This window comes from Pseudophryne corroboree, chromosome 7, assembly GCF_028390025.1.
Source record: "Pseudophryne corroboree isolate aPseCor3 chromosome 7, aPseCor3.hap2, whole genome shotgun sequence".
NCBI lineage: Eukaryota > Metazoa > Chordata > Amphibia > Anura > Myobatrachidae > Pseudophryne > Pseudophryne corroboree.
The window spans coordinates 494,243,455-494,268,407 of NC_086450.1; the positions used below are offsets into that span (position 1 = coordinate 494,243,455).

Consider the following 24,953-nt stretch of genomic DNA (forward strand, 5'->3'; position numbering starts at 1 on the left):
GGTGTGCCTAAGCGTTCGCAGGGAGGGTTCCTGACGTCAATACCGGTCCCGGACAGGCTGAAGTGATCGCAGCGGCTGAGTAAGTCCTGGGCTACTCAGAAACTGCACAAGATCTGTTCGCACAGCTCGGCTGCACATGCATTCGCACACTTGCACAGCTAAATACACTCCCATGTGGGCGGCGGCTATGCGATCGCAGGACTGCAAAAAGAGCCTAGCGAGCAATCAGGTCTGAATTAGGCTCCATGTGCAGTGCAGGTGGGGCAGATGTAACATGTGCAGAGAGAGTTAGATTTGGGTGGGGTGTGTTCAAACTGAAATCTTAATTGCAGTGTAAAAATAAAGCAGCCAGTATTTACCCTCCACAGAAACAATATAACCCACCCAAATCTAACTCTCTTTGCAAATGTTATATCTGCCCCACCTGCACTGCACATGGTTTTGCCCAACTGCTAACAAATTTGCTGCTGCGATCAACTCTGAGTTACCCCCATTGAATCTTATGTTTAGGTGAATAGTGGTTATATGATCAGTGACTACAGACCTAGCTACAAGGGGGTACCACTGTCTAAAAGAAGGAACTGAAGCTGTGAAACATGGGATTTATGAAGGTTTATATGTTACTTTGGGTGTTTGGGAATAGAGGGACACTAATACTTTAGGTCAGAGATTTTAGTAGTACAGTATATTGAAGTTTTCTACATGGTAGGTCTAGGTGCCATTTACTAACCTTGTTGTAACTGTTCTGGTTTCTCTGATACCCCTTTCACATCGCACAAATAACCCGGTATGGACACGGCATATTTCCGTGTCGAAACGGGTCAGTGTGCGATGTGAAAGCTCCTTTGGTGAATTAGCGGGTCGCCTGACCCGGTAATTCAACCCAGTAAAAAAGAAGGGTTATTACCGGGTTGATTACCGGGTCAGGTGCAGTGTGAATGGGAGCCGTTCCGATGCGACACGGCTCCCATTCACAGCATAGGGAGAGGCGGCGCAGGAGATGAGCTCATCTCCCAGCGCCGCCTCCACCCCCGCCCCTGCTGCGCCCCCCCCCCCCCCCCGCTGCTATGGCAACCGACACGGTATATTGCCGGGTCGGAAAGCCAGCAAAGGAGCGCAAATGCCGGATCCCACCCGGTAAGGACACGTTTCTCTTAGCGGGTGGGATCCGGCATTTGCGATCTGAAAGCAGCTTTAGTTGTATAATGGGTGCTTTTCTGATCTGTGATAAAGGATATTGAGACTATTTCTAGTTTCTCTGCTGGTCTGAATGAGATCAATTTTATATTATTATTTTCACTTAATATTAAAAGCTTCCTTTAGACTGTCAAAAGCTTGTTGTTTTGTTATTTTCTTCCAGCATTTTGGCAGTACAGCCGGCTCTGATTTATACCGTTCAGCAAATTGCTGATTATACTTCACAAAAATGTATTTCCAGTAATCAGAGGACTTGATGCTGGCGTCGGGTTGGATGGCCCAGTCTGGGTAATAGGTGCGATACTCCCTGTACGGGTGTGGTTTCCAATTTGTGTCTGAGTTTTCAAATGTAGTATTTGAGACAACATCAGAAGAACATATGTCAGTGCACAATATCCCATCTCTTACGAATCTGTACCCTCCCAATCCCTGAGGTCTGTGGACAGAGGCGGAATGCTTCTTGTGATTACTCCCTGCTTTCTCACAGGGGACTTTGCAGAATGGACACTGATGTCCACATCCGATTACCTTCTTACACAGCTCATCCTGAGGGTTCAGTGTGACCCTGGATAGTACAGTCTCAATGTCCAATGATCCCAACTCTGATAGGATTTGTTTCTCTATGGTGGGGAGATAGGACAGAATGTCCTCAGAGAACTGCCTGACATTTGTTGCACTCTGGAAAGTGATCACTCGCATCTCATTCTGGGAAATTACTAATTCTTCCCTTAATAATTCACAAAACTTCTCTAAAAATGCTGAAATGGTTTCTAGATCTGAAATTTTTTTCCTTTTAAGAACTATTTGGATTTTTGTAGTAATCGCACTCAAAATGTTGTGTAGTAGATCTTTTAGACTCTGATATTTTCCAGCGATGTACTGAAATATCCAGTTTTTCACAAAAATCTCATATGAAGAAATGTATTTGACATAGTTTTCGAATGAGTTTTTCTTTAGTAGCTTCTCCAGCAGAGTTCGCTGGAAATTACTTCTGCTGCTAAATGTTGTACTGTCAGAGTTGTGTAATATGTCATCCATGATTTCCTTCCCGAGGTGTCTCAGAATATACTCATATAATGCTGGTTTCAGGCATTGCTCAGAGAATATTTTTCCTCTATAATGACTCTTGTCTTTATCCCGAAAAATTCTCTTAAATGTAGAAAAATATTGAGGTTTCAACTTTTCTAGGAAGACCTTTGGGTCATTTTCTTGGATAAAGGTATCATGCATCTTCTGGAAGGCTTCAGATGCTCTCCCAAAGATGAGAAGCTTAATGTCCAGCTCAAACCTTGAGGAAAAATGAATCTTGTTATGGTTTCCTTCCTCCAGTTTAGCATTGATCATGTGCAGTAATTCCTGGCAGTAAGTGTCATTATAGTCTTCACGAGAAGTTACTTTCCCTGTGACATATGTATCACATATATCTAACAAGGATCCAGCAAGAGCTGTGACCTTATCAGAGTTTTCTTGCCAAATATACTCTGTCCAGTGTCTTGGATTGTACCAAGAGATTTCAATGTACTTTTTATCCATCTGAAATTCTTGGTGTCTATAACCATCTAAACTCATCACTTTAGACAATTTTTGATTTATCCCAGCACCCTTTACACTCATCTCATTTCTCAGCAGATGAAGCATTGCTTGGCCGATGTTACGTGTCGATAATTCCTCTATCTGTAAGTAAGAAAGCGTTTTCTCCCACATTGCTTCAATTCCTCTCTCTACAGCTTCTCAGGAGATCTGTGATTTTCTCTTCAATGATTTTCTGAGATGTTTTCTGAATATTCTGTACCTTGAATTTGCCTTTCTGAATAGAAACAGCTTCACTGACCTTGCTGAGCGCGTTCCTTTCTAGTTCTCGCTTTAAGAAATTTACGTTCATGAAAAAATCATCTCTATATCGCTCTATAAGATGAACATTGGCAGATTTGCTGTCAAAGTATTTCTCTATCAATTCCAACATTTTTGTTTCTTCATTGCGTAACAGCTGTTGGAGAGCGTCCCTATACTGAGCGCAGGTTTCTGTATCCAGCCTATCAGCAGACTGATTCCTAATACTGGTCTCTGTGCTCATCACGCAGCTGTGGACAGACTTGGTGAATTCCCATTCCCACTGAGAGTATTGAGCAGCCAGTTTGTTATAGGCTTCAGCTACCAGACTGTTCCTAAAGCTGAAGATAAACTTCTCGTGTTTAACTGCGTTCCACAGACTTTCTATCCATGTAATAAACTCAGGTATCCGGCATTGCTGGTGATCAGAGTTACGTGACTGCAAGAATTTAACTAAATACTTTTTTAGTTCATGGACATTCTCACTGTAACCAAAATTTATCGGAGCCATTGGTGGGACACCCTGCCACAGTCCGGGAATGTACCAGTTGTGTCTCTCTAGGTCATAGTCCATCACATCACTGAAAGCTGTAATTCCACTTATCTTCTCCATTTCAGCAGCAACCTTTGTCATTTCATTCAATTGTTCCAGAAGTTTCTTCCGGTCTCTCATGTTCTTCTGATGAGCGGACACATCGCTCACGTTCTGATGTACAAACTGACAGTTGGGCTTTTTCCCAATTTCTTTCATTCTAAGAAATGCGTGGACCACAATCTGCAAAATATCTTTCATTTCTGATGTATTTTCCATGGCCATATTGACGATGGTGATGTCACTCAGCCCAACCACCAGTGTGGCCAGCTCATTGTCATGTTCATAACTGTCCTCCAGAGATGCCAACTCGGGGGCTTTCAGCCCTTCAGTGTCAATCACCAGGATAAAGTCACAGCCCAGCTCCTCCTGGAAGGTCTCCTTCACCTTAATAAGGGTCATGAAGGCTCCTCGTGTGCATCGTCCACTGTCCACCGGGAACTGTAACCCAAACATAGTGTTCAGAAGTGTGGATTTCCCGGTGCTCTGTACTCCCAGCACAGTTATTACTCTCATTCTACAGCGTCCTCCCGTCTTGGTGTCCAGTTCTGTGAGGACATCAGTTATCCACCGCAGGGGGATGTTGGAGGCATCTCCATCAATCAGCTCCAATGGGAACCCGTCCAGAAGAAGATCAGCAGCAATTCCTGGGAGTTTTGCAAACTGTTTTTGGGTTTCAACAATTAATCTCTCATTAACCATTGCACATTCAGCCTCATAAACCTGCCCCAGCTCACGTAGGAAATGTTTAATTCCCAATGAGCTGTCAGAGATTTTCTGATCCAGTTGCTTCAGTTCTTCTGGATTGTTTGATGTATTGTTACATTTCTCCATGTACTCAGACTGCAGGGTAGAAATATTATTTCTTGCAATTGAATCCAGCTCAAATTTCATCCATTTCAGAAAATAATGTTTTTCTGCCTGAGACAAATGGGCAATTGCATTAATAAATAACGAGATGCCATCGGAAATGCCGTGTTCATGTTGTTTCTTGTGAAGGGACTTTTGTCGCTGTATGAGCTCACTTCTATAGTCTTGTGTATCTTTTCCACCTTGTTTCGTCATTCTGCAAAGTTCTTTGTCTATTATTGACAATTGTTTCCACAGATCTCCCTGTAATTTCAGTGTTCGGTTCTTATACTCGGCCACATCATGTATTGCAGAGGTAATGTTCCTGGCATAGACACTTGCAGTCTGACATGCAGACACGTTCTCATCTACACAGATATAATCACCGTGGATTTCATCTTTAATACTAACCAAACTTCTTTTCTGACAATTATTTAACAGACTATGAATGTTGTTTTGTATCTTTTTCACAAATGCTGCATCATTGTCTTTGTTGCCCTTCTGAATAATGTCTGTTTTTTTCAGTTTTAGCGGTGACATTAGACTGTTGATGTGATTCACAGTCTCTGGAGTTACTTTTTTACCAGAATTTGGAGTAAGGATGAGATAATACTCGGTCTCCGTGTTACTGCAGCTGGATAACAGTCTGTATTCTCTGTCACTAATACTCTCAATAAACACAAAAACAGCCGATGAGACTCGTGTCAGAAACGTGAACTGTTCCCAGCTGGACGCCAGGTCACCACGTAGGTTGGTCACTGCAATGGGCTCTGGGAAGACGTCAGATTTACCGCAAGGAAAATACCAGGAAATTTCCACAAGTCCATCAGATATTTGCCTCTCAATATCTCCTCCCTCCATATTGTCATGAATGAAGAAGTCGTGATGTTGTTGTGGTGGATTAAGGACTTGATTCAGGATTTTAGATTTGGATAGTTTATTTGTCCCCAGTTTTACAAAGGAGAAGATCGGCATGGGAATATTCACAACATTCTCTTCTCTGAACCCTTTACTGTCAGCCAATGACTGAGGTCTCCATCTCTTCACAATGTCCCTCATTGCCCACAGCATGAAGGTGCATTCTGGGCCATCACCAGCAGGGAGCAGCAGAGGGACAGCAAACTGGCACATGGACATTTTTGATACAATCTCTTGCTGTAGAAAACTCTCTGAGCAATGCAGGACAGCGCACACCACGTCCAGGGGGTGGATATAAGGAGACAACTCATCCTCTATTTCACTTGTTAGTAAACCAACTTCATCTTCAATTTCCTCGGGACCCAGGTTATGTGGAAGTTCTTCTAACTGGGTGTTTATTGCAGTTCTGTTCAGGGCCATGAGCTTTTGTATAAAGTGCCAGGGAATATCTGTTATGTTCTGAGGCTGAGCCTCATCCAGGTTCTCTGACCCAATCTCTAGAACATCCCTCAGGGTCAACTTTGAAATACCTTGATGTTGTATATCTAATTTCTCCAGAACTTTTTGAAAAATCTGTACTTTGTCTGTGAAAAGAAAACATTAGGTTACAGTATATTAGTATTGCTATTAAACTTTAAAATAATATATTTATAGAATTCAATCTTTTCCATTAATTAATTTTCATAAATATACCTTTGTATTTTTAAGTAAAGTATAATTAATACCTAAAAAAAACCCAGTATATTTGGCCATATTTACCATTGTACATAGGGTTTCCCGCCCAGATTGTGCATACGAGGATTCCTGCATCAGTGTCACTGGAGCATGAAGGGTCCACTGGGGAAGGTAACAATAGGGGCCCTTGCTTAAGGTTGTGGCCAGCCACCACAGGCTTGGCCAACCATTAGAGAGGGCATAGCCTCCAGACAATGTGGACAAGGTGCATGGTTTGTCTGAACACCTGTGGATTAGTCCCACACTGGTCCTGCACAGATCTGTTACAAAAGGCTATGCCAGGCAGGGCCAGATTTAGGGGGGGCAAAGGGGGCAAACCCCCCCCCCCCCCCCCAGCACAGTCATAGCCACACCCACTTTTCAGCAGAAGAAAGCTCTCCAGGGAGAGCCTGAGGCAGAATGCTCTACTGCAGTCTATAGCACAGCAATACAGAGGAGCCAGGAGAGCAAGGGTTACAGAGCATATGTCCCTCACTTGCAGGTGTGTGGGAACTAGGGCTAATAAATACAATTACCCCACAGCACAGTCACATGTATATAGAACAATCACAAAGCACTATCTCAGTCTCACTCAAAAAGTTCAGTTTTTCAGGAATTGAGAGAGGAGGAGTTAGGATTGCAGATGGGAGGAGGTGGGACTGGAGAGGGGAGGAGTCAAGACTAAACAGAAAACCGCCATCCCTTAAAGAAAAGTCTAGATCCATCCCTGATGCCAGGTCCTACCATTTTTACCCTGCTTGCGGAAAAATTCAGGAAACAGGACGCCTACGAGAGGAATGTACAAGACTTGAATGGACCTACTGTATTCAATGCTGGAATCCAAGTAAGAACATTTTAAATGAAGTTTTAAATGTAAAATGTTACCCCCACCATTAAACCCTTAAAGGAGAATACATGATTATGTTAGAGGCATGGGATCCTAATCCCACAGATTGAAAACATTGGAGTATTCAGGATTAAAACTGCACCTTATGCAATGTGGACTTGAGACCAGTGCCTCAGCCAATTAAGCCATAACAGATGCTACTGTTCAGTGTTACCTTCTTTTATGCTTGAACTATCTGACCAATACCTTCTTTCCACCCACTTCCTGCTCACAACTCACCCCTACCTCATCACATCTGGTGCTTACCTCGAGGGGAAGCAACCTGCAAAGACCATATGCCATTGCAGGAGTCAGTGGTGAAAACCTGGGTTGTATTTAGACTTCACCCCCCCCCCCCCCCTCTCCCCCAGGATAAGCTGTAGACTAGTTAGTGCAGAACCACTAACCATGTCAGTGATTCATAACATTATCACCAGTCACATCACATGACACCATGGACCAAGGAAATTTGTTTCCAGAGCAGAGTTTGGTGAATAAAAATCAGATACTCACTGGAGTGGTGCAAAATTTATTCCAGTGAGTGATGTGCCCAGGATTAAGATGGGTGAATGGTCCCTGGAGCTGATGTACTAACAGTAGAGCCCAAGATTCATTTTCCAAACAAGTTTTCTGGAGACCAAGTAACTTTCTGGGACTTTAAAGAGAGCTACAAATTTTCTTTTGAAATCAGGCCACGTTCCTGTGGATCTGAGGAATAGTGGATCGGATCATCTCTTTTCCATGGTAATCCAAAAACTTGGGTCTTTGGGGTGGGTATTTACAGTCCACTAATCCCTTTTTCTCTTCCTAGGCCTTCTATATGATGACCCTGAGTCTTGCTTCTGCTAAGTCAAACCTTCTTACTTTAGGGCAGGACTGTAAGTGAATTGATCCAGCGTGGTCAGTTCAGGATAGGATGGTGGCTTGACACTTAAACATCAGATATCAGCCACAATCAAATCCTCATTCTTTCACCTGAGGAACATAGCTAGAATCAAGCACTTAATTCCCTCAGATGATCTGCCAAAAGTCATAAATGCATATGTATCTTCTTGATTAGACTATTGCAATGCCCTCTACCTTGGTCTCCGAGCAAAAGAATTGCACCGCTTACAGCTGGTGCAAAACACAGCTGCCAGACTGTTACCCAACCAGCCCCGCTCTAGCCACAAAACACCCATCCTCTACTCCCTCCACTGGCTGCCTGCAAGATGGCGAATCATCTTCAAGATTGGCTTACTGAGTTTCAAAGCACTACATCAAGGATGGGGAACCTTCGGCCCTCCAGCTGTTGTTGAACTACATATACCAGCATGCCTTGCTACGGTTTTGCTATTTGGCCATGCTAAAACTGTTGCAGAGCATGCTGGGATGTGTAGTTCAACAACAGCTGGAGGGCCGAAGGTTCCCCATCCCTGCACTACATGACCAGGGCCCAAGGTACCTGAAGCAGCTTCTGATTCCATATTGCCCCACTCGATTACTGCGATCTGTAGGTGAAAGACTTTTAGCAGTACCTAGAATCTTCCGTAATTCATCCGGGGGTCGAGCTTTTAGTCATGCGGCTCCGACTCTATGGAACTCACTTCCCCGCACAGTGCGAGAGGCCCCCACTATAGAATCCTTCAAAAGTAGACTCAAGACTTTTCTGTTTACTCAGCATTTCCATAATGTCCCTTTACTATCTACATGCTTCTGTATTTTATGGAAAGCTTTTCTGTACTTCACTGTTTTCTGGACTATATTATGCTATGTATCTGTTAAGCACCTTGAGCCCTATTGGAAAAAAGAGTGCTATATAAATAAAATATTTATTATTTATTATTATTATTATTATTATTATTATTATTATTATAGGATTATCTGAACAGATCAAGGATGCTTTAGTTCAATTTCTAACTTCTAGATCTATAGATCAATTAATGTAATTGGCTATCCATACTGCCTGAAGACTCTGGGAACATGGGGGTCATTCCCGTCCCATGCTGTAGTTTTTCGCAGCTGTGCAATCCGGCTCCGGAATGTGCATGTGACTGATAGCAGGAAGGCGTTCCGAGGTGGCAACTGACCATTTTCTGGGAGTGGAGAGGAAAATGCAGGCGTGTTCAGGCATTTGCAGGGCTGGTGCCTGACATCAATTCCGGGACCTGACATGCTGAAGTGATCGTAGTGGCTGAGTAAGTTCAGAGCTACTCAGAAACTTTTTGTACAGCTCCCCTGCACAAGCATTCGCACACTTGCACTACTAAAATACACTCCCCCATAGGCGGCGTCTATCTGATCGCATGGGCTGCAAAAAGTTGCAGCGTGCGATCAACTCGGAATGACCCCCATAGTCAGAAAAAAGCTTCCAATCTCATCCACAGTTTCCAAAGGAACCCTAGTCTATGCAGACAGGAGTCTCCCAACTCTCCTCTGCTGAGAGGTCCAGGAGACATCTAAGAGGGCTCTGTCTATATTTTGGAGAAGAGGGTCATCTGGTGTGGAATTGTCCTAACAAGCCAGGAAATTAGAAAGTCTGGGCACTTATAGAGAGGAACTCTCAGCAATTAAGGTACATTTAAAGAAAACTCCCAACAAATTACTGTTCAAGTATCCATCTCTTACAAGACTACAGAAATACCTGTTCTACTGTCCAAGTGGACCTGCAGGGATTTTAATCAAGACTTGCGTTTCTAAACTGGCAATTCAAGTTGTGCCTCTTGAGATGCCTATTTCCATTGTTGGAACGATGATCTTCTGTCAGGTGGACCTACTAATTTTTAGTTGAGAAAACTTCTTAATTTATAAGTAATCTGCTTGTACTCTGAATCCATCTCACTATTTTTAGTCCATTATCTGTTTATCCACTGCTTCTAGGATCTCCTTGGATGTCCAAACATATGGCCAAATTCTGATTTGGTAATAAAGTAAGTAAGAGCAAGTAACTGTGCACCTTGGTAAAACTATGTTGCACTGTAGGTGGGGCAGGTGCAACATGTGCAGAGAGATTTTAGATGTGAGAGGGATCGTTTCAAATTGAGATCTAAACTGCGTGGTGGCTCATAACAGTACCACTCTCCCTTGAGGAGAGGTTAAAGAACCCCGAAATCCAGGTTTACCTGGAAACAATTTAAAAAGTTCTTCTTTAGTTTCTCAGCATATAAGTGCTTCTCTGGAATCCAAAAACTCCCCTAGCCTTACTAATGGACTAAGAAGTGGACTTGGCCTTGTACATTTTTGGAATCCAGAATCTTTCCACCACGAATTCTTGATGACCATCAACTAAAACTCAAGGAGATCTTCTTGGATAGTTGGACTTGAATTTCTTGGAAACAATGATTGGTTTTAAGAAGGAACAATAAAATGTGCTGGAGTTTCTTAAAGATCCCAAAAGCTTCAACCAAGATGAAACAGGCTTCACTTGCTTGATAATTCTGAAGAGATTGAAGAAACAAGGACCACATTCTTTTAGAGGGTTGGCGCAGTCTATTTTGAGTAAATAGCCAAGCCATATCACCCACTTTGATGGTACACATTCTGCAAATATAGTGGTGGATGCTCAATTAGCTAAGTGATATAATTCAGGTGCTTGAAAGGGAGGGGTATTTCTAAGCAAGAAAAAAAAACACATTTTGTTTCCCGCAGCACCCTGAATGATAGCAGATTTAAATCCCATACAATATCTTAGAATGCCCTGGGCTGTCTGGCTTATGCTGATTTTTTTGGGGGGTGCCACGCCCTGCACCTAGATATAGCGCTAGGGACCCCCAAAATATATACAGAGAGGCCTTGACACGGCTTGGGGGCTTACACATACATTTGCGCAGATATATGTAACCGAGATCTCTGAATTCTAAGATATTGTATTGGATTTAAATCCGGTTACTGCTATCATTCAGGGTGCAGGGGGAAACAAAATGGTACACATTCTATAATGTTGGTCTGAATTTCTTTTGAACAAACTGAGGCCCTGCGCAGGGCTGCATGGACTTTATTCCAACCAGATTTGATCCAGGTAGCCGTGTTGTGAATTTCTGGAAGATTAATGGGTTCAAAAGAGAAGAAAGAGTTCGCTCTGGGATGATGACCATATATACAATAGAATGGAGACATACTGTATGCTGCCCAATTATTGTTGAATTTGAAGATGTAACAATGAAGATATTGTTCTAATGATTGATTCACCCTTTTGGTCCGTCCATTGGACTGTGGATGGTATGCATATGACAGGTGAATTTGCTTTATACAGAATTGAAAAAGAGATAGAGACCCAAACAGACCAGATAGGTTCTCTTCTTTTCTCTCTCACTGATATTCCTTCCGCCAAGATCGTAGCTGATCTGTTCATCCAAAACATATTTAGATTACAAAATGTCCCTTTAATATAGTCTAGGACAGAGGATCACAGTTCATGGCAAGATTCTGGAAAGACTTTTGTTCATTTTTGGGCAAGACAGAGAAATTCAATCAAATCTTACAGCAGTATTTGAGATGTTACATCTCCCATTCACATAAGAACTGGGTAGAGTCACTCTAGTGGGCGTAATTCGCAGATAACGATATTCATCCTGTATCATCTGGACTTTCACCATTCTATTGTGTCTTTGGTTGTCATTCAAAGACCTGCTCCAGTTCCCCTCAAAAGAAACTGGAAAAAAGTGTTGACAAAGGCAAAAAATACTTCAGATAAACATCAAAAGAAATGTATTTTCAAGGTAGGAGATAAAATGTGGTTGTCAACCCATGATATCTGACTGAAACAGCCTTCCAATAAATGTGAATCCAAATATAAAGGTCCTATTAAGATTACTAAGAAGTGAAGTGCTGTCAGTTTTTAGCTTGATCATCCAACTTTGTGAAAGTTATCCAGAACTTTTCATTGCTCTCTCTCTTCAAACCTTTTAAAAAAAACTGCAAAACCTTAACAATGTCAAAAGCCTTTACTAAAGTCTAAATAAGCTATATCCGCGGCTCCACTTTTATAAATACCTTTAGTCACACAGTCAAAAAAGTCAATAAGATTTGTTTGACATGATTTGTTTGACTGGGGCAGCACGGAGGGTGTAGTGGTTAGCATTACTGCCTCACAGCACTGAGGTCATGGGTTCGATTCCCACCATGGCCCTAACTGTGCGGAGTTTGTATATTCTCCCCGTGCTTGTGTGGGTTTCCTCCGGGTACTCCGGTTTTCTCCCACAATCCAAAAATATACTGGTAGGTTAATTGGCTTCCAACAAAAATTAACCCTAGTGTGATTGTGTATGTGTGTACATGTGATAGGGAACATAGATTGTAAGCTCCACTGGGGCAGGGACTGATGTGAATGAGAAAATATTCTCTGTAAAGCGCTGCGGAATATGTGTGCGCTATCTAAATAACTGGTAATAAATAAATAAATAAATAATCTGCCCCCAGTGAATCCATGCAGTTTGTGATCCTGTAAATTGCTGGATTTGAGATAATCTATAACTTTTTTAAGAGTGTTTCCATCAATTTTCCTACTACTGATGTAAGACTCACCGGTCTGTAGTTGTTTGCCTCTTCCTTGCTTCCACTTTTGTGCAGTGGGACAACGTTCGCTCTTTTCCAGTCCTCTGAAATTACTCCTGTAGCTAATGATTGGTTGAATAATTATTTCGATGGTGCTACCAGCACATCTTTAAGTTATTTTAGCATCCTTGGATGTATCCCATCTGGCCCCATAGATTTGTCCACTTTCAGCTTTGAGAGTTCTGTTAGGACCTTCTCCTCTGTAAATGTACTTGTTTCGTTTTCCTGAATATCCCTGCAACTTAACTGTGGCCCCTTCCCCTCTCTTTCAGTAGTGAATACTGAGCAAAAATAACTTTTAAGATGATCTGCTATTACATTGTCTCCCTCAACAAGACTCCCAGTGTCTGTCTTTAGTTTTATCATTCCGCCTTTTGTCTTTCTCCTTTCGCTTATATACCCAAAAAAAGTTTTGCCTCCTTTACCCACTGACTGGGCCATTTTCTCCTCAGCCTGGGCATTTGCACATCTGATTACCTTCTTAGTCTCCTTCTATCTAACAGGATATATCTCTTTGTGTTCATTATTTTGTGTCTGCTTATATTTCCTAAAAGCCATCTTTTTTTCTTTCACAATATTTGCTACTATCTTCGCAAACCACACTGGCTTCCTTTTCCTTGTGTTTTTCCTAACACTTTTGATACAAAGGTCTGTTGCCTTTAATATTGCACTTTTTAATGTTTCCCACCTCTCCTGCACGGCTTCCAAGTTCCGCCTTTCTGCCAAAGAATTGCTTACACATTTTCCCATCCCTACAAAATCAGCCTTCCTAAAATCCAACACCTTTGTTTTTGTTTGGGACGAGTCAGTCTCTGTCTTAATGCTGAACCATATTGCTTGATGATTACTGGATCCGAGGTTTTCACCCACTTTTATGTCCGATAATCGGTCTCCATTTGTAAGTATTAAGTCTAACATTGCGTCTTTCTGAGTGGGCTCCCTCACCAATTGGTGGAGGGATTCTCCCTGCAGGGAATTCAAAATGTCCCTACTTCTAGTGGAACTAGCAACTGACACCTCCCAGTTTACATCAGGAAGTTTAAAGTCTCCCATGATTATTTCCTCTCCTTTTAATGCCATTTGAGTTATGTCCTGCAATAGGTTCTTGTCCAGTTCTTCTTCCTGTCCTGATGGCCTGTATATCATGCCAATGCGATTAATCGACTTCTCCCGTTTCTATGGTTACCCAAAGGGCCTCAGTTTTTTCTTCAATACTTTGTATTAAGGTAGTATTTATGCAGGTTTTTTACATAAATTGCTACCCCTCCTCCAATTTTTCCCATTCTGTCCTTCCTAAATAAAGTATATCCCGGTATAGCTATGTCCCAGTCATGATTTCATTGCACCATGACTCTGTAATTGCCACAATTACTAGATCATCCCTTGCCATTATTGCAGTTAGTTTTGGGATTTTATTTCAATATAGTTGAACACTGGGTGCAAGTACCAACTTCAATAACTCAGCGGGTTAAGCAACAACTGGAAACTTGTTTTGCTTGAAAGATGTGCAGTCTGAAGTAATTACAGCAGATTTAGGGGTCTATTTACTAATCCCTGGAAAGAGATAAAGTGGAGAGAAGTAAAGTACCAGACAATCAGCTCCTAACTGACATCTGTTCTGGAGCTGTACTTATCGAGGGTGAAGAAATGCGCTAGCAATATTGTAAAGGACCAGACGCATCCTGGCTGGTCCTTGTTTCAGTTGCATCCATCAGGTAGGTGCTATAGAGCTCACCCTGTAAAAACTGTCAGACACACACAAAAAAGTTTTTTCTTGCAGTCAATTCATTTGTTAAATAACTGGTGATTTATGCATTTGGCTTTTTTTTTATTCTTGTTATTATTTTTTGTATCTGATTTTCAGGGGATAGCCACAAATATTAGGTATCACTTGGATGTATGACTGAGGGACTGCAGCACATATCGCTGATCCTCCATTCCCACCGATCCTCCATTCCCGCCGGCAGCTGCATCCCCCATAGGATTCTATGAGGAATTCGATGCTGACAGATTTACCAATATCTGCGATGCAGAATAGCTCATTCATTGCACATCATCCCTGCAGGGTGCCACATCTGCAGGTACAGAAGCCTGGAGAGAGGTTACCCACCTTCTGGTTGGGACACAGCAGCGGCTGAAAGCCCGGGAATAATGTTCTTCACATATCCAAAGGGTCTCCATCCCAGTGATGTTTCTCTGTCAGAAGCCATTGTGTTATAAGGTCACAGCCTGAAAATGAGAACACATAATGATTACTCTGTATCTGTAGAATGATTTACCTGGATGTGTCATGACATCACCTTGTGTCAGTGGCCAGTGACTGGCCGTGTGGGCGTGGCTTCACAGCCATTCCCTCACCTGGAACTGCTTCTCCATCTCCTCCACCTTGTGTGACCAAAGCTCCCGCTGGACTCCTGCAACATACGCCAGACCCCAAGATCACCTGCCAGACCCCCCATAATACCCGACAGACACACACACATACAATGTGGACCCCAGCAACACCCCTAAAGGAGGAATTCCAATATCCCAAAACAATCCAATATCCGTCATGTTTCTGGTCCGAGCATTTTGGATATAGGAGACTCACCCTGTACTATATTGTGCACTTTACCTGGTGAGCTGTCGTAGTATAAGACAAATATATTAGGATTGCAGTTGGGTGGTATTCAGTATGCCGGCAGTCGGGCTCCCGGCGACCAGCATACCGGCGCTGGGAGCCCGACAGCCGGCATACCGACACTTATTCTCCCTCGTGGGGGTCCACGACCCCCCTGGAGGGAGAATAAAATAGTGTGGTGCGCGTAGCGTGCCACCGTGCCCATAGCGTGGCGAGCGCAGCGAGCCCGCAAGGGGCTCATTTGCGCTCGCCGCACTGTCGGTAAGCTGGCGGTCGGGCTCCCGGCGCCGGTATGCTGGTCGCCGGGAGCCCGACCACCGGCATATCGTAGTGAACCCATTGCAGTTAGGTGCAGCATTACAGGTTGCAGTAATTGCAATTAGGAACAGAATTGCAGGTTTGCCGTAATTGCAGTTAGGTGCAGCACTACAGGGTTGCAGTAATGGCAGTTAGGTGCAGCATTGCAGGGTTGCCGTAATTGCAGTTAGGTGCAGCATTGCAGGGTTGCTGTAATTGCAGTTAGGAGCAGCATTACAGGGTTTCAGTAATTGCAGTTAGGTGCAGCATTACATTTTTGCAGTTAGGTGCAGCATTGCAGGGTTGTAGTAATTGCAGTTAGGTGCAGCATTACATTTTTGCAGTTAGGTGCAGCATTGCAGGGTTGTAGTAATTGCAGTTAGGTGCAGCATTGTAGGGTTGCAGTAATTGCAGTTAGGTGCAGCATTGCCGGGTTGTAGTAATTGCAGTTAGGTGCAGCATTACCGGGTTGTAGTAATTGCTGTTACATGTAGCATGTAATTGCAGTTACTTGAAGGGTTGCAGTAATTGCCGTTAGGTCAGCATTACAGGGTTCCAGTAATTGCAGTTAGGTGCAGCATTGCGGGGTGGTAGTAATTGCAGTTAGGTGCAGCATTAAATTTTTGCAGTTAGGTGCAGGGTTGTAGTAATTGCAGTTAGGTGCAGCATTGCAGGGTTGTAGTAACTGCAGTTAGGTGCAGAATTACAGGGTTGTAGTAATTGCAGTTAGGTGCAGCATTGCAGAGCTGCAGTAATTGCAGTTAGGTACAGCATTGAAGGGTTGCAGTAATTGCAGTTATGTGCAGCATTACAGGGTTGCCGTAATTGCAGTTAGGTGCGGGGTTGCAGTAATTGCAGTTAGATGCAGCATTACAGGGTTGCCGTAATTGCAGTTAGGTGCAGCATTGCAGGGTTGCTGTAATTGCAGTTAGGAGCAGCATTACAGGGTTCCAGTAATTGCAGTTAGGTGCAGCATTACATTTTTGCAGTTAGGTGCAGCATTGCAGGGTTGTAGTAATTGCAGTTAGGTGCAGCATTACATTTTTGCAGTTAGGTGCAGCATTGCAGGGTTGTAGTAATTTCAGTTAGGTGCAGCATTGCAGGGTTGCAGTAATTGCAGTTAGGTGCAGCATTGCAGGGTTGTAGTAATTGCAGTTAGGTGCAGCATTACAGGGTTGTAGTAATTGCTGTTACGTGTAGCATTACAGGGTTGCAGTAATTGCAGTTACTTGAAGGGTTGCAGTAATTGCCGTTAGGTCAGCATTACAGGGTTCCAGTAATTGCAGTTAGGTGCAGCATTGCGGAGTGGTAGTAATTGCAGTTAGGTGCAGCATTACATTTTTGCAGTTAGGTGCAGCATTGCAGGGTTGTAGTAATTGCAGTTAGGTGCAGCATTGCAGGGTTGTAGTAACTGCAGTTAGGTGCAGAATTACAGGGTTGTAGTAATTGCAGTTAGGTGCAGCATTGCAGAGCTGCAGTAATTGCAGTTAGGTACAGCATTGAAGGGTTACAGTAATTGCAGTTATGTGCAGCATTACAGGGTTGCAGTAATTGCAGTTAGGTGCAGGGTTGCCGTAATTACAGTTAGGTGCAGCATTGCAGGGTTGCAGTAATTGGAATTAGGAGCAGAATTGCAGGTTTGCCGTTATTGCAGTTAGGTGCAGCACTACAGGGTTGCAGTAATGGCAGTTAGGTGCAGCATTGCAGGGTTGCCGTAATTGCAGTTAGGTGCGGGGTTGCAGTAATTGCTGTTAGATGCAGCATTACAGGGTTGCCGTGATTGCAGTTAGGTGCAGCATTGCAGGGTTGCTGTAATTGCAGTTAGGAGCAGCATTACATGGTTGCCGTAATTGCAGTTAGATGCAGCATTGCAGGGTTGCAGTAATTGCAGTTAGGTGCAGGGTTGCAGTAACTGCATTTAGGAGCAGCATTGCAGGGTTGCCGTAATTGCAGTTAGGTGCAGCATTACAGGGTTGCAGTAATTGCAGTTAGGTGCAGCATTGCAGGGTTGTAGTAATTGCAGTTAGGTGCAGCATTACAGGGTTGTAGTAATTGCTGTTACGTGTAGCATTACAGGGTTGCAGTAATTGCAGTTACTTGAAGGGTTGCAGTAATTGCCGTTAGGTCAGCATTACAGGGTTCCAGTAATTGCAGTTAGGTGCAGCATTGCGGGGTGGTAGTAATTGCAGTTAGGTGCAGCATTACATTTTTGCAGTTAGGTGCAGCATTGCAGGGTTGTAGTAATTGCAGTTAGGTGCAGCATTGCAGGGTTGTAGTAACTGCAGTTAGGTGCAGAATTACAGGGTTGTAGTAATTGCAGTTAGGTGCAGCATTGCAGAGCTGCAGTAATTGCAGTTAGGTGCAGCATTGCGGGGTGGTAGTAATTGCAGTTAGGTGCAGCATTACATTTTTGCAGTTAGGTGCAGCATTGCAGGGTTGTAGTAATTGCAGTTAGGTGCCGCATTGCAGGGTTGTAGTAACTGCAGTTAGGTGCAGAATTACAGGGTTGTAGTAATTGCAGTTAGGTGCAGCATTGCAGAGCTGCAGTAATTGCAGTTAGGTACAGCATTGAAGGGTTGCAGTAATTGCAGTTATGTGCAGCATTCCAGGGTTGCAGTAATTGCAGTTAGGTGCAGGGTTGCCGTAATTACAGTTAGGTGCAGCATTGCAGGGTTGCAGTAATTGCAGTTATGTGCAGTATTACAAGGTTGCAGATAGTTGAAGGGTTGCCGTAATTGCTGTTAGGTCAGCATTACAGGGTTGTAGTAATTTCAGTTAGGTGCAGCATTATAGGGTTGTAGTAATTGTAGTTAGGAGCAGCATTACAGGGTTGCATTTATTGCAGTTAGGTGCAGGGTTGCAGTAATTGCAGTTAGGAGCAGCATTACAGGGTTGCAGTTATTGCAGTTAGATGCAGGGTTGTAGTAATTGCAGTTAGGAGCAGCATTACAGGGTTGCAGTTATTGCAGTTAGGTGCAGCATTGCAGGGTTGCAGTAATTGCAGTTAGTTGAAGGGTTGCAGTAATTGCCGTTAGGTCAGCATTACAGGGTTGCAGTAATTTCAGTTAGGTGCAGCATTATAGGGTTGTAGTAATTGTAGTTAGGAGCAGCATTACGGGCTTGCAGTTATTGCAGTTAGGTGCAGAGTTGCCGTAATTGCAGTTAGGAGCAGGGTTGCAGTTACTGCAGTTAGGTGCAGCATTGTAGGGTTGTAATTGCAATTAGGAGCAGCATTGCATGGTTGTAGTAATTGCCGTTAGGTGCAGCATTGCAGGGTTGCAGTAATTGCAGTTAGGTGCAGGTTTGTAGTAATTGCAGTTAGGTGCAGGGTTGCAGTTAGGTGCAGGGTTGCAGTTAGGTGCAGCATTGCAGGGTTGTAGTAATTGCAGTTAGGAGCAGCATTACAGGGTTGCCATAATTGCAGTCAGGTGCAGCATTGCAGGGTTGCAGTAATTGCAGTTAGGTGCAGCATTGCATGGTTGCAATAATTGCAGTTATGAGCAGCACTGCAGGGATGCCGTAATTGCAGTTAGGAGCAGCATTACAGGGTTGCAGTAATTGCAGTTAGGTGCAGCATTGCAGGGTTGTAGTAATTGCAGTTAGGTGCAGCAATACAGGGTTGTAGTAATTGCTGTTACGTGTAGCATTACAGGGTTGCAGTAATTGCAGTTATGAGCAGGGTTGCAGTAATTGCAGTTAGGAGCCACAATACGGGGTTGCAGTAATAGCAGTTATATGCAGCTTTGCGGGGTTGCAGTAATTGCAGTTAGGAGGAGCATTACAGGGTTGCAGTTATTGCAGTTAAGTGCAGCATTATAGGGTTGTAGCAATTGCAGTTAGGAGCAGGGTTGTAGTAATTGCAGTTAGGTGCAGCATTGCAGGGTTGTAGTAATTGCAGTTAGGAGCAGCATTACAGGGTTGTAGTTATTGCAGTTAGGTGTAGCAATGTAGGGTTGTAGTAATTGCAGTTAGGAGCAGCATTACAGGGTTGCAGTTATTGCCGTTAGGTGCAGCATTGCAGGGTTGCAGTAATTGCAGTTAAGCGCAGCATTATAGGCTTGCAGTAACTGCAGTTAGGAGCAGCATTACGTGATTGCAGTAAGGTGCAGTAATGCAGAGTTGCAGTAATTGCCGTTAGGTGCAGCATTACGAGGTTGCCGTAATTGCAGTTAGGAGCAGCATTGCAGGGTTGCAGTTATTGCAGTTAGGTGTAGCATTATAGGGTTGTAGTAATTGCAGTAAGGAGCAGCATTGCAGGGTTGCAGTTAGGTGCAGCATTGCAGGGTTGTAGTAATTGCAGCTAAGTGCAGCATTGCGGGGTGGTAGTAATTGCAGTTAGGTGCAGCAATACGGGGTTGTAGTAATTGCTGTTATGAGTAGCATTGCAGGGTTGCAGTAATTGCAGCTATGAGTAGGGTTGCAGTTATTGCAGTTAGGTGCAGCTTTATAGGGTTGTAGTAATTGCAGTTAGGAGCAGCATTGCAGGGTTGTAGTAATTGCAGTTAAATGCAGGGTTGCAGTAATTGCAGTTAGGTGCAGCATTGCAGGGTTGTAGTAATTGCAGTTAGGTGCAGCATTGCAGGCTTGCAGTAATTGCAGTTAGGTGCAGTATTTCAGTGTTGCAGTAATTGTAGTTATGAGCATTGCAGTCATTGCAGTTAGGAGCCGCAATACGGGGTTGCAGTAATAGCAGTTAGGTGCAGCATTGCGGGGTTGCAGTAATTGCAGTTAGGAGTAGCATTGCAGGGTTGCAGTTAGGTGCAGCATTGCAGGGTTGTAGTAATTGCAGTTAGGAGCAGCATTACAGGTTTGTAGTAATTGCAGTTAGGTGCAGGGTTGCAGTAATTGCAGTTAGGTGCAGCATTGCAGGGTTGCAGTTAGGTGCAGCATTGCATGGTTACAGTTATTGCCGTTACAGTAGGTGCAGCATTGCAGGCTGTGTTAGGTTAACATTGCTCCAGAAGAGTTAAAGATAAACTGTATTATTACTATTTTTATTCTTTATTTGGTGACACAAGGGATCAGCAGCACCTAACAAATTACATTAACAAATGAACAGAACAAGAAAACAGCGACTTACAGTACAAGACAATGCAGGACATGTACATGGTATATAAACATTGCTGCATCAGGGGACAGGACACTGAGATAAGCAGAGTGGCAGAAACCGAGGGGTAGGTACCATCAGAGCCAGCGCTAGACTTTTTGGTGCTCTGTGCCAGAGAGAGAAATGGTGCCCCCCCCCCCCTCATTTTTCCAATAGGGACATAAGGTGCATGCCTCGTGTGGAGGGGGTATTGATCCCAGAGGAAGCCCATGCTATGATGCCCCTTCTGTATAATACACACACATTTCTAGAACACTGCAAGAAAACAGATTTGGACACAATTCCACTTTCTATCACTTAACTTTGAGAACTCGTTATTCAGTTACAATACCCTTTATTAAATAACACATTTCACTATACTGCCATACCCAGGATTCACACCTGTAACCTGCTGCATTCCAGTCAAACACTCTACTCATTGATCTATTTGATCCTGCATAAAAACTGAGATTTCTAACAATATGAAGCTACTGGTACTTTGTACAAAAATAATCAGCATTGCACTTGAGCAGATCTATGTAGTGTGCAGCCACACATCCAGGTGGTCATTCCGAGTTGTTCGCTTGTTGCCGATTTTTGCTATGCTGCGATTTGTTGCTACATGCGCATGGTACGCAGGGCGCATGCGCTTAGTTAACTAAAAACTGAGCAGTTTTGCTGTTGTTCTTGCGGCGCTTTTCAGTCACACTGCTAATCGGTGAGTGATTGATAGGAAAGGGGCGTTTCTGGGTGGTAACTGAGCGTTTTCCGGGAGTGTGATAAAAAACGCAGGCGTGTCAGGCAAAAACGCAGGAGTGGCTGGAGAAACGGGGGAGTGGCTGGCCGAACGCAGGGCGTGTTTGTGACGTCCATCCAGGAACTAAATGGACTGAGGTGATCGCAATCTAGGAGTAGGTCTGGAGCTACTCAGAAACTGCAAGGAAATACTTAATAGCAGAATTGCTAATCTTTCGTTCGCAATTCTGGTATGCTAAGCTACACTCCCAGAGGGCGGCGGCCTAGCGTTTGCAATGCTGCTAAAAGCAGCTAGCGAGCGAACAACTCGGAATGAGGGCCCCAATCTCTTGCAGCCACACACTACATAGAGACCTGCTCAGCCGCAATGCTGATCATTTTATCACAAAGTACAAGGTAAGCTTCAAATAGGTAGAATTCTCTATCTTAGAATTATCTACCTTTCTATACAAGAGCAGATAGAACAATGAATAGATTGTCTGACTGCAATGCCACAGGAAGTAGGTTGGAATCCCGGGTATGTCAGTATCTTGAAATGTAATAAAGGACAGTGTGACTGAATAACAAAGAGCTCTCAAGTTGAGTTCATGAATGTTGTATAGGTATTAGTGACAGAAGGGGTGGGGGTAGGAGTCAGGGACGGTCAGGAGATGCTGGGCTTTTAAAAGGGGGGGGGAAGCTGCAAGTGAAAGTAATTAAAATAGATAATTGACAAGTGCCACCAACAGCGCCCCCTACCCTGCAGCGCTATGTGCGATGCCCCCTCCGCACATACCAAGTTATGGCCCTGGTTACCATTGTAGGCAGTATGGAGTAGAAGACTAAGTAAGGGAGTGTCAATAAGAGTTATTACAGGAAGCAAATTTGTCCAAGCTACAGATATTTAATAAATTCAGTATTATCATCATTTATTATATGAGGCAATAAGAATTATATTTACGGGTAAAACTCACATTATTAAATATTTCCTGTACGGCGGGAAACTTGATTTTGGGGGAAATTTATCAAAGCTTGGAGAGAGATAAAGTATCAGCCAATCAGCTCCTAATTGTCATGTTACAGGTGTTTAAAAAGTGACAGTAGGTGGGTAGTTTATCTTTCTCCACTTCCCCTTTAGCCAAAAGATGCTTGATACATAGGGATCTATGTACTAAGCATTGGAGAGAGATAAAGTGGAGAGATAAGGTGCCGGCCAATCAGCTCCTAATGGTCATGTTACAGGTTGTGTTTGAAAAATGACAGAAGTTGGTTGGTTGGTACTTTAGCTCCATACACTTTATCTCAAGCCAAGACATAGTACACAGACCCCATAGATATATAATAAAACACTATATCTCCAATATACACTACAACCACATAAGAAATACATATAAATATATTTAAGAACATTGATTTATTAGGACAGATACTTATTGCATATTAATGAATGACTTACAGAATATGAGGGGACAGAATTAGGTTAAGATGAGGTGTTTGGTATCCAGCCGTACAGTATGGTATCAGTAAGAGATCTGGTAGTCACGGAGCTCGGAGGCAATGTGCAGGGTTATTGACTGATGAATACTGCATATGTAGGTGTAACCCTATCTTACTAGTTGTTACTTGAAGTGTAATAGTGCAAAGGTTACAATCTTAAATATCCGGAGTGCCTCCACCTAAGCAGGGGTAAAATTACAGTGCTCGCTTGGGAAAGCCCAAAAAGGGATATTGATGTGACCCTTTAATATATTATAATTTCTTATACTGACCTTTACCACTTTATCTTTTGTTTCAGATCCAGCATATATTTATCAGAGCAAAGTACAATATTCAGGTAAGTATTTTTTATTAAATCACCAAATTGTGTTTGTTGTTTTTCCAGGTCCAACCTCAGTAGATCAAAGGAACATTCAATTGGAATAAATTAGCTCTAATCATATATACCAATTTATACAATACATGTATTATACTCTATACAAAGAGACTTGCATGCAATAACCATTGTTATGAATAAGGATACGTTGGTGCACTGTTGGGGCCCTTTCGATAGCGCGATTCCTCTATACTGATAATAGGGTGGTGTACTATCGCATTTATCCTCTAAGTTTGAACCGAAGGGAGAAATAAGTTGATCTTTGGTGTCCTTCCGAATTACTCTTCTATCCTGATGCACTCCCATAAGAGGGGAGTAGTACGCTTGGACACTCAATAGCCTAGCGGGTGCTGTAAATGCTGTTTGTCTCGTCGGTCCTTTAATATATAAGCAATGAATCGCTATAGTTCATACGAGACGATAACTGCGTCCAGATGACTCAAGAGGGCTTCCACTTGTATATATATATATATATATATATATATATCGATATTCAGTATCGGAGGATATTAATACCCGATACCAGTTCCCTCCTGTAACCTCAATAGCAGTCTTTCAGTATATTCAAGTAAAAGAGTAAGTAAAGTATAACTCCAGATTCCCTTAAGTAACGTATAACTCCAGATTTCCTCTTCCTCCTGGCCGGGCACTTTAAGAAGTAGCTGTCTATACTCCGTCTTCTAATAACCAGTATAAGCAATACCACCAATGTAGCCCCCAGGAGAGGACTACTGACACCTTTCACTCTGCAGTTCGGGTTGGTGCCTTATACAATCCTGGTTTCAGTTTAGCGTTATCCAGTGATCATGTGATACTTCCCCAACTCGGTTATAAAATATAGGGCGAATGGATATTAACCATGGGGGATATGCTGTCTCTGGAAACCCCAATTAGGGTTCACTTATTTTAAACCAGTCACCTACTGGTGTCCATCAATCACCTTACAGCAGGCTAGTATAAATCTCTACTGTCCCTGTTATGCTCCACACCATGTAAGGTAATACTGACAAACAGGGAGGGGTTTCCTAAGGGGTGTTCCAATAGTTCTCCACTCCCCTAGGTCACTTTTCAGTGGTGTAACTCACATGACCCTCAGCAGGCAGTAGCTGACGGATGTCCCATCATATTTGCGTCTTTTCGGCAGCCGCCATCCGGGACTATAAAGCAGATGTCCGGGGTTACGTATAATCGAAGGGTATTGTCCGGACACCCGGGGTACGTTCAGCCGTCACTCTGGATTCCGACTCTCAGCATGGATGGTCACAATCAGTTCTGAGGTATTTGCTCCCCGAGTCTCCTTAACTACGGGGCTGTCTCGGCTACAGTGACTCACACCCTCGTCTCCGTTCCCGGCTATATGCGGTACCTCCGGTGCTCTATCTCACCCGCTCCGTTCAGCGTAATCCTCCTTCTGCCAGCCGTCCTCGCTCTCCCTGCTGCGTAGCTATCCCCTCTCCTCTCTTCTCTCTCACGCGCTGACTAACCGTCTTCCCCGGTCTCTCGTGCTCATACCAGAAAGTTCTCTGAGGTGCACGCTCTCCAGTAACACATGCCCATAGTAGCATATCACTGCTAATACCAATATATATATTTGCTATGTTATACAACAATATTATATTACATTAATAAATACATGTACACATAAATTTTCCCATGTTTGAAAGCCAGCTCTTCCAGTCATTATATACATATAGAGGGCTACATTCTCCCCCTGGGGATTCTAATGACCAGAATTAGGAAATCCCCACCCCCTATAACATATTTGTTTAAAATAGGGCCATGGTAATACTGGACTAGGATTTACTACCAACGGTACTTCTGTAG

General features: G+C 43.3%; 1 protein-coding gene and 1 pseudogene across 3 annotated transcripts in view; one reads left to right on the forward strand and one right to left on the reverse strand.

The window, feature by feature from the left end:
- Positions 1–24,953, forward strand: part of LOC134945731 (uncharacterized) — a 164,138-nt gene that overhangs the window by 125,293 nt on the left and 13,892 nt on the right. For all 3 annotated transcript variants that reach the window (XM_063935183.1, XM_063935181.1, XM_063935182.1), the window contains exon 3: positions 23,052–23,090. In XM_063935183.1, coding sequence (XP_063791253.1) covers positions 23,052–23,090 — 39 coding nt within the window. The remainder of the gene's footprint in view (positions 1–23,051; positions 23,091–24,953) is intronic.
- Positions 1,151–15,039, reverse strand: LOC134945730 (up-regulator of cell proliferation-like; annotated as a pseudogene).